Below are 10,623 nucleotides of genomic sequence, written 5' to 3' on the forward strand. Positions count from 1 at the left end.
CACTTCTCCTGTCCTGTATACTGGGTGTAATTCTCAGTATCTGTATTATTCTCTATATATACACTGCACAGTACCACTTCTCCTGTCCTGTATACTGGGTGTAATTCTCAGTATCTGTATTATTCTGTATATATACACTGCACAGTACCACTTCTCCTGTCCTGTATACTGGGTGTAATTCTCTGTATCTGTATTATTCTGTATATATACACTGCACAGTACCACTTCTCCTGTCCTGTATACTGGGTGTAATTCTCAGTATCTGTATTATTCTGTATATATACACTGCACAGTACCACTTCTCCTGTCCTGTATACTGGGTGTAATTCTCAGTATCTGTATTATTCTCTATATATACACTGCACAGTACCACTTCTCCTGTCCTGTATACTGGGTGTAATTCTCAGTATCTGTATTATTCTGTATATATACACTGCACAGTACCACTTCTCCTGTCCTGTATACTGGGTGTAATTCTCTGTATCTGTATTATTCTGTATATATACACTGCACAGTACCACTTCTCCTGTCCTGTATACTGGGTGTAATTCTCAGTATCTGTATTATTCTGTATATATACACTGCACAGTACCACTTCTCCTGTCCTGTATACTGGATGTAATTCTCAGTATCTGTATTATTCTGTATATATACACTGCACAGTACCACTTCCCCTGTCCTGTATACTGGGTGTAATTCTCTTTATATGTATTATTCTGTATATATACACTGCACAGTACCACTTCTCCTGTCCTGTACTCTGGGTGTAATTCTCAGTATCTGTATTATTCTGTATATATACACTGCACAGTACCACTTCTCCTGTCCTGTATACTGAGTGTAATTCTCAGTATCTGTATTATTTTGTATATATACACTGCACAGTACCACTTCTCCTGTCCTGTATACTGAGTGTAATTCTCAGTATCTGTATTATTCTGTATATATACACTGCACAGTACCACTTCTCCTGGCCTGTATACTGGATGTAATTCTCAGTATCTGTATTATTCTGTATATATACACTGCACAGTACCACTTCTCCTGTCCTTTATACTGAGTGTAATTCTCAGTATCTGTATTATTTTGTATATATACACTGCACAGTACCACTTCTCCTGTCCTGTATACTGAGTGTAATTCTCAGTATCTGTATTATTCTGTATATATACACTGCACAGTACCACTTCTCCTGTCCTGTATACTGGGTGTAATTCTCAGTATCTGTATTATTCTGTATATATACTGCACAGTACCACTTCTCCTGTCCTGTATACTGGGTGTAATTCTCTTTATCTGTATTATTCTGTATATATACACTGCACAGTACCACTTCTCCTGGCCTGTATACTGGATGTAATTCTCAGTATCTGTATTATTCTGTATATATACACTGCACAGTACCACTTCTCCTGTCCTGTATACTGAGTGTAATTCTCAGTATCTGTATTATTCTGTATATATACACTGCACAGTACCACTTCTCCTGTCCTGTATACTGGGTGTAATTCTCAGTATCTGTATTATTCTTTATATATACTGCACAGTACCACTTCTCCTGTCCTGTATACTGGGTGTAATTCTCTTTATCTGTATTATTCTGTATATATACACTGTACAGTACCACTTCTCCTGTCCTGTATACTGGATGTAATTCTCAGTATCTGTATTATTCTGTATATATACACTGCACAGTACCACTTCCCCTGTCCTGTATACTGGGTGTAATTCTCAGTATCTGTATGATTCTGTATATATACACTGCACAGTACCACTTCCCCTGTCCTGTATACTGGGTGTAATTCTCAGTATCTGTATTATTCTGTATATATACACTGCACAATACCACTTCTGCTGTCCTGTATACTGGGTGTAATTCTCAGTATCTGTATTATTCTGTATATATAGACTGCACAGTACCACTTCTCCTGTCCTGTATACTGGGTGTAATTCTCAGTATCTGTATTATTCTGTATATATACACTGCACAGTACCACTTCTCCTGTCCTGTATACTGGGTGTAATCCTCAGTACCTGTATTATTGTGCTTACATACATTGCACAGTACCACTTCTCCTGTCCTGTATACTGGGTGTAATTCTCAGTATCTGTATGATTCTGTATATATACACTGCACAGTACCACTTCCCCTGTCCTGTATACTGGGTGTAATTCTCAGTACCTGTATTATTCTGTATATATACACTGCACAGTACCACTTCTCCTGGCCTGTATACTGGATGTAATTCTCAGTATCTGTATTATTCTGTATATATACACTGCACAGTACCACTTCTCCTGTCCTGTATACTGAGTGTAATTCTCAGTATCTGTATTATTCTGTATATATACACTGCACAGTACCACTTCTCCTGTCCTGTATACTGGGTGTAATTCTCAGTATCTGTATTATTCTGTATATATACTGCACAGTACCACTTCTCCTGTCCTGTATACTGGGTGTAATTCTCTTTATCTGTATTATTCTGTATATATACACTGTACAGTACCACTTCTCCTGTCCTGTATACTGGATGTAATTCTCAGTATCTGTATTATTCTGTATATATACACTGCACAGTACCACTTCCCCTGTCCTGTATACTGGGTGTAATTCTCAGTATCTGTATGATTCTGTATATATACACTGCACAGTACCACTTCCCCTGTCCTGTATACTGGGTGTAATTCTCAGTATCTGTATTATTCTGTATATATACACTGCACAATACCACTTCTGCTGTCCTGTATACTGGGTGTAATTCTCAGTATCTGTATTATTCTGTATATATAGACTGCACAGTACCACTTCTCCTGTCCTGTATACTGGGTATAATTCTCAGTATCTGTATTATTCTGTATATATATACTGCACAGTACCACTTCCCCTGTCCTGTATACTGGGTGTAATTCTCAGTATCTGTATTATTCTGTATATATACACTGCACAATACCACTTCTGCTGTCCTGTATACTGGGTGTAATTCTCAGTATCTGTATTATTCTGTATATATAGACTGCACAGTACCACTTCTCCTGTCCTGTATACTGGGTGTAATTCTCAGTATCTGTATTATTCTGTATATATACACTGCACAGTACCACTTCTCCTGTCCTGTATACTGGGTGTAATCCTCAGTACCTGTATTATTGTGCTTACATACATTGCACAGTAGCATACCGTTTGCTCAGTATTCTAGCTGTACAATCTGTGTCTCCCAGTGGTTTATGTACAAGGGTTGCTCTGGAGAAGTGGGTGGGTCCAAGACGGAACTGCAGCATCAAACTGACAGGGAGGTGTCTGGATCAGGTGATTGAGCGATTTTTCTCCGGTTTATTAACCCCTTTTGCGCTGGTATAGCACAGACTCAAAGTGCAGAGTGGGCACACAGCAGGACATATATCGATAAGGAACTGGGCCCTTGTGTTGGGGTTTCTGAGTGCCTTTGTCTACACGTAGATTGCTGGGTGAGTACGGATTCCCGTGAAGATGTGTCTTCTAGAAAAGATCAGTTAGTAAGAAGGGTCTCATTAAGGCTGGTTTTACACTTACTGTATTTTTGCGGGCCGATTTTGCGGCCCCAATAGCTTTCTATGGGGCCGCAAAATCGGCCCGCAAAGATTCAATGGTGCGCCGTGTGCCGTACGGTCGTGAAAAAATATCGAGCTTGCTCGATATTTTTCACAGCGTAAGGACATGGAGCCCATTTAAATCAATGGGGCCACAAAAACGAACCGGAAGTTTGTTTTTTGCGGCCTGCCGCCACTTCCGGTTTTGCGGAACGCTGTTTTTTTTCTCCAATACTATTTTTTATAGTATTGGAAAAAAAAAAGAACGGTGATCCGCAAACAAAAACGACCCCCAAAAATGCGGTAAGTGTAAAACCACCCTAAGGAGTAATTCATGGGCATGTCTCAGTAGGGAATGCTCAGGTAGGTACCTGATGAGTGAGGGTTTATTAGAAGATGTGTTTCTATAGAGATTACTTGGGTGTATAGTAGCAGGGTTTTATTAGTAATCATTTAGTGAGGGTGTTTCTGTAAGAATTGCTTAGTGGGTGTGTCTTTATAAGATTTTAATAGACATGCCTCTTTAGTGATTGCTTAGTGGTTGTGTTACAATAGGGATTACGTAGTGGGTGGGCCTCAGTAGGGATTGCTTATTGGGCATGCCTCGGCAGGGATCGCTTAGTGAGCATGCCTCAGCAGGGATCTTTTACTAGGCACGTGTGAGGGAAGGACAGGGCCGTAGATGTGGCAGAGATTGACGGTTCAGGCGTGCCCTGGCCTCTCGTCACATGCAAACAATGTCCATTACTCAGCATACCTGTGGCTTCACTTTCTGCACCGTCGGGGCCTCCTCTACTTTGCTGGAGGCTCCCTCTGTCCTGTTTTGCATAAATTGACACAGTCCATTTCAACTTAATGCACAACTTTACTGGTCTTCATACACAGCACATCCATATTCATCACAGCATCAACATCAGATTTCGCATAGCGCACCTCTTGCTCTGTCCCTGTACTTCTCTCCTGTTTACACAGTACATTCCCAGGTCAGACTGTATCATACGGTTCCTCAGCGTCCTCCCTGTTCAGAATCTCTGCGCTTGGGGGTTCCCGCAGCCGTTTCGCCCTGGATCTGAGGGTGTTAGCCCATGTGATGATCTGCCACATGATGAGCAACCTGCCCATCTAAACTGCTGTGACTTCTGCAGTTCCATTCCCACTACTGCTGCTGTTCTGATGTACTGGCCCTCGATGACTGGGCTCCAATACTTCAACGTTACGGGGTCACTGTGTTGTCCCTGTATAGCCTGGGCTATAAGCCCACCCGAGCTGTCTGGGCCCTTTCTCCCTATTCCTTTCACTTCAGGAAATGTTCCCAACTTACCCACAGTGAACTCCTCCTACATTTAACCTTTAACAATACTGAACTCCTGGCCTATCTTACATACACTATAATGCCCCCATCTAGTGGCCATAACTTGGTACTACACTTTCCCTATGACCAATACATAACAGAACATCACACTGTATTTACACATCATAGAGGAATATGTACAGTAGCAAAAATAGTACATAAAAAACATAATTCAACATATGAGGACGAATGAAGGGAAAGAAATGGTACTGCCCTTGTATCCCCTTACACATGCCTCAGCAGAGATCACTTAGTGGGCATGCCTCACCAGTGATCTCTTAGAGGGCATGCCTCAGCAGAGATCGCTTAGTGGGCATGCTTCAGCAGGGATCGCTTAGTGGGCATGCCTCAGCAGGGATCACTTAGTGTGCATGCCTCAGCAGGGATCACTTAGTGGCTGTCTTTCAATAGGGATTGGTTAATTGGTTGCATCTCAGTAGGGATTCAGCGACTATGCCTCTGTAGAGATCGTTTAGAGGGTGGGTCTCAGGGAGTATTTAATGGGAGTGTCTCTGTAGGGGTCATCCGCCCTCAGTGAAGCATTTCCATTTGTCTTGTAGCCCCAGCGGTAATGTCCAGAGCAGATCTGTGGACATGGACCCCGGTAGCTCATGATACACGATTCGCCCTTGCCCACCACACATGTACACCGATACATGGCAAGCTGTATCTATACGGAGGGGTAAAATCAACTGACCTCAAAGACCCTCCTCATAATGACATTGTGACCTTTGACCCAGAGAAGACAGCAGCAGACAGTGGCGGTCAGGGCGGTCCATTTAGGAGGAGTCATCACGACACAGTTGTGCTCAATAACAGGTTGCTTTGTGTGGTTGGAGGATGGGACGGTGCACAGAGATTATCCACCATCTGCAGCTATGATACAGAGACCAGGGAGTGGGCATCATGGGCAGAAGAGCCATCCAGTAACCCCCCAGCAGGGCTCAGCAGTCACACCTGCACCAAGATATCCGACCGTGAGCTGTGTGTGGTGGGCCGGGAAGGAGGACTACGCACGCAGAGACGTTACGCCAGCGTATACACCCTACATCTCAACACCAGAGCCAAGACTTACCGGCAAGTAACATGCGTGCTGGTCACCTGGCTCTCCGCACACTTGTCCTTAAAATCTGCATGTGTCATCCACAGGTACAAAGAAGAGGAATCACACATCGCATCACGCTCAGGGCATTCCACCGTCCTCCTGCAGTCCCGCATTAGACATGGCACAAGACATGGACGGTCTCTCTTCGTATTCGGAGGCAGAGAATCAGCTGCTAATGACTTAGTCGGATGGTGGGAAGCAGGAAAAATCCAGGTATCAGCCAGAAATGCCACAATGGACAGAGCTTCCTTGCCAAAAATAATCAAACACCACAAATGGTCTTTGAAGGTTTAAATATCATTTCAGGTAATATTAGGGATGGGTCAGACTAATCTAGGTCTCTCTTCTCAAGGAGAATGTGTCTCCCAGCTCTCTGCTGTATGAGCAGTTGTCTAAGCTTGTAACCTCAGATAAATCCAAACATGAAGCCCCCAAGAGCCTGCGCCATCATTCCTGCTCCACTATAGGTCCTTTTATAGTGGTTTACGGTGGAGAAACTCTCGCTCGGAGCCGCGATGCCGTCTGCAACGACCTCTACGTCTGCGACACACGTGAGTTTTTCTTTGATTTGTACATTTTACACTTGATCATGTTCCCATCACCCCAATATCCATTTACAGGCTGCACCCCAATGAGCTGGTTCCGTTTCCATGGATCAGATCCTCGGCAGAAGAGAGTCGGCCACCAGACCTGCCTCCTTAATGGCCGCCTGTATCTGGTGGGTGGATTTGGTGCTGATGGCAGAACACCTTGTCCTGACATCTCTGTGCTGGATTTCCTGTAATGGGCAGAGACTGGAGGAGTCTTTTCCTCTCCCCCTGAGCATGTAACAGCTAGAAAGACTATAATAATCAACACACTGAAAAAGATGAAAACATTGCCTGTACCCCAACAGCTCACCGCGCAGGAAACCGTGCCGCCACATAGCTCTATGTCAAATGTGTTTTGGGCCAAAATTCATTTTATGATTTGATTTCATTAAAAATTTTGCAGCAGTTGCCATCTTTTGTGTCTGCGTTGCACAATACGTTGCAGGTTGCAGAATGAGCTAACCGAGAATCCATAAGTGAGGACTTCTCAGCGAGCATCTTAGGAGTGCTGCTCAGCTGATTTACGATCACAAAGTTCAGGTCAACTTTCACGTGAGAAGGTAAAATAAAATGCTAAATTCAGATGCCTAAATATTATAGTGAGAACGTTTCACCACTTCAGGACTGATAGTGGAGCACTACAGGATGTTCTACCCATGGCTGCAGAGTCGCCATCCTCTGCAGGAGGTTCTACCCATGGCGGCAGAGTCGCCGCCCTCTGCAGGAGGTTCTATCCATGGCGGCAGAGTCGCCGCCCTCTGCAGGAGGTTCTATCCATGGCGGCAGAGTCGCCGCCCTCTGCAGGAGGTTCAACCCATGGCGGCAGAGTCGCCGCCCTCTGCAGGAGGTTCTACCCATGGCGGCAGAGTCGCCGTCCTCTGCAGGAGGTTCTACCCATGGCGGCAGAGTCGCCGCCCTCTGCAGGAGGTTCTACCCATGGCGGCAGAGTCGCCGCCCTCTGCAGGAGGTTCTACCCATGGCGGCAGAGTCGCCGCCCTCTGCAGGAGGTTCTACCCATGGCGGCAGAGTCGCCGCCCTCTGCAGGAGGTTCTACCCATGGCGGCAGAGTCGCCGCCCTCTGCAGGAGGTTCTACCCATGACGGCAGAGTCGCCGCCCTCTGCAGGAGGTTCTATCCATGACGGCAGAGTCGCCGCCCTCTGCAGGAGGTTCTACTCATGGCGGCAGAGTCGCCGCCCTATGCAGGAGGTTCTACCCATGGCGGCAGAGTCGCCGCCCTCTGCAGGAGGTTCTACCCATGGCGGCAGAGTCGCCGCCCTCTGCAGGAGGTTCTATCCATGACGGCAGAGTCGCCACCCTCTGCAGGAGGTTCTATGGTATTCGCCACCGCCCTTTGAAGAAGGTTCTATCCATCGCTGCAGAGTTGCCAGCTTTCTACAGGAGGTTGTGTTCATCACCGCATAGCAGACATCCTCTGCATGAGGTTCTATCCTTTGGGGCAGAGCAGACATCCTCTACACTGTAGAGTCTACAGGAGATTGTGTCCATCGAGGCAGAGCAGACGTCTGCTCTAAGAGGTTGTAATCCTCAGTGCAGAGCAGACGTCCTCTAGAGAAGGCTCTATCGGGGTAGAGCCGACGTCCTCTAAAGGAGGTTCTATCCATCGGGGCAGAGTCGATGTTCTCTATAGGAGTATCATGGGTTTATCGCAACAGAGAGGAGCAAGAAGACTGCAGCGTCTGATTTCTCCTACTCCTGCACAGATTATAAACACTTCACCTTCATGTTAAACTGTGTAAATTTCTTTTAACAGTGCAGGGGTTTATCTTCTCAGTTGAGAGCTCCTGGAAGCTTTCCTGCATTAACCCCTTCCTGACCAATGACGCCACATAGGCGTCATGAAAAGCTGTGCCAATCCGACCAGTGACGCCTATGTGGCGTCATGAATTGCCCTCCTGCGGGCCAGGTGACCGGGGTCACTGACAGGTCACCCGACCCACAGGTACACGGGGCTTTGTACATCACCACAGGGGGCGTGGCTTAGCCCCCACGTGGCTACGATCGCTCTGATTGGCTGTTTCACTTTCATCAGAGCGATAGTACTATTTCACCAATGATATTTGGTGAAATATTACAATCCAGCCACGGACAATGCTGCAACAGCATTGGACATGGCTGGAGACCATGATCCGACCCCCACCTACTGACGGCGGCGATCGGCCGCTGCCGTTAGTATTTGCTCCCCCTCCGCTTCCCCCCGCCTTCCGATCCCCCGGTAACTCCTGAGTCCCGGTACCGCCCGGTGTCCCGCCGTCTTCTTTCCATGGGCGCCGCTATCTTACAAAATGGCGGGCGCATGCGCAGTGCGCCCGCGAATCTGCCAGCCAGCGGATTCATTCATTCATTTTACAAGTACATTTTGATCATTGTGATAAACTATCACAGTGATCAAAATACAAAAAAAAGTAAATACAACCCCCCCTTTATCACCCCCATAGTTAGGGACACATAATACAATAAAGAAAATATATTTATTTTTATTTTTCCTTTAGGGTTATAACTAGGGTTAGGGTTGCAATTAGGGCTAGGGTTGGAATTAGGGTTAAAATTAGGGTTAGGGGTGTGTTGGGGTTGGGATTAGGGTTAGGCTTGTGTTGGGGTTAGGGTTGAGTTGGAATTGAGAAGGTTTCCACTATTTAGGCACACCAGGGGTCTCCAAACGCGACATGGTGCCACCATTGATTCCAGACAATTTTGCGTCCAAAAAGTAAAACAGTGCTCCCTCCCTTCTGAGCCCCGACATGTATCCAAACAGTGGTTTACCCCAACATATGGGGGTCTAATTTCTCCTGTTACCCTTGGGAAAATAAAAAATTGGGAGCTAAAAAATGATATTTGTGGAAAAAAATGATTTTTTATTTTCACGACTCTGCGTTATAAACTTCTGTGAAGCACTTGGGGGTTCAAAGAGCTCACCACAAATCTAAATAAGCTTCTATGGGGGTCTAGGTTCCAAAACTGTGTCACTTGTGGGGGGTTTCCACTGTTTAGGCACATCAGGGGCTCTGCAAACGTAACATGGTGTCCGAACTTAATTCCAGCCAATTCTGCGTTGAAAGTCAAACGGCGCTCTTTCCCTTCCGAGCTCTACCGTGCACCCAGAGGTTTACCCCCACATATGGGGTACCAGCCTACTCAGGACAAATTGCACAACAACTTTTGTGGTCCAATTCCTTTTGCTACCCTTGGTAAAATAAAAATTTGGGGGCAAAAATATCATTTTTGTGAAAAAAAATATGATTTTACGGCTCTACGTTATAACCTTCTGTGAAGCACTTGGGGGTTCAAAGTGCTCACCACACATCTAGATAAGTTCCTTAGGGGGTCTAATTTGCAAAATGGGGTCACTTGTTGGAGGTTTCTACTGTTTAGGCACATCAGGGGCTTTGCAAACGTAACATGACGCCCGCAGACCATTCCATCAAGTCGACATTTCAAAACGTCACTACTACCCTTCCGAGCCCCGACAGTGATCCCCCCCCACACATGGGGTACCAGCGTACTCAGGACAAACTGGACAACAATTTTTAGGATGCAATTTTTCCTGTTACCCTTGTGAAAATAAAAAAAAATTGCGGGCTAAAAAAATCATTTTTTGAGGAAAAAAAATGATTTTTTATTTTCACAGCTCTGCGTTATAAACTTCTGTGAAGCCCTTGGGGGTTCAAAGTGCTCACCACACATCTAGATCAGTTCCTTGGGGGGTCTAGTTTCCAAAATGGAGTCACTTGTGGGGGTACTCCAATGTTTAGGCACACAGGGGCTCTCCAAACACAACATGGTGTCTGCTAACGATTGGAGCTAATTTTCCATTCAAAAGTCAAATGGCGCTCATTCCCTTCTGGGCCATGCCGTGCGCCCAAACAGTAGTTTATGACCACATATGAGGTATTGGTGTACTCAGGAGAAATTGCCCAACAAATTTTAGGATCCATTTTATCCTGTTACCCATGTGAAAATGAAAACATTGAGGCTAAAAGAAAATTTT

The 10,623-nt window shown here is 45.5% G+C and overlaps 1 protein-coding gene across 5 annotated transcripts; it reads left to right on the forward strand.

The window, feature by feature from the left end:
- The first annotated feature begins 2,988 nt into the window (after nucleotides 1-2,988).
- On the forward strand, nucleotides 2,989-7,021 carry KLHDC9 (kelch domain containing 9). Of its 5 annotated transcripts, XM_073566869.1 has the most exons (5): nucleotides 2,993-3,310; nucleotides 5,482-5,998; nucleotides 6,071-6,239; nucleotides 6,379-6,577; nucleotides 6,647-7,021. In XM_073566869.1, the coding sequence occupies exons 1-5, from the start codon at nucleotides 3,229-3,231 to the stop codon at nucleotides 6,808-6,810; spliced, it is 1,131 nt and encodes a 376-aa protein (XP_073422970.1). In that variant the 5' UTR covers nucleotides 2,993-3,228; the 3' UTR covers nucleotides 6,811-7,021. The 5 variants fall into 5 exon arrangements, with proteins under 5 accessions (XP_073422966.1, XP_073422967.1, XP_073422968.1 ...); XM_073566866.1 differs by having other exon boundaries at nucleotides 2,990-3,310; nucleotides 5,482-6,239; XM_073566867.1 differs by having other exon boundaries at nucleotides 2,992-3,310; nucleotides 6,379-7,021.
- Nucleotides 7,022-10,623: the final 3,602 nt, after the last annotated feature.

Source organism: Dendrobates tinctorius, unplaced genomic scaffold, assembly GCF_039654945.1.
Source record: "Dendrobates tinctorius isolate UK_male_01 unplaced genomic scaffold, ASM3965494v1 ptg000019l, whole genome shotgun sequence".
Classification (NCBI taxonomy): domain Eukaryota; kingdom Metazoa; phylum Chordata; class Amphibia; order Anura; family Dendrobatidae; genus Dendrobates; species Dendrobates tinctorius.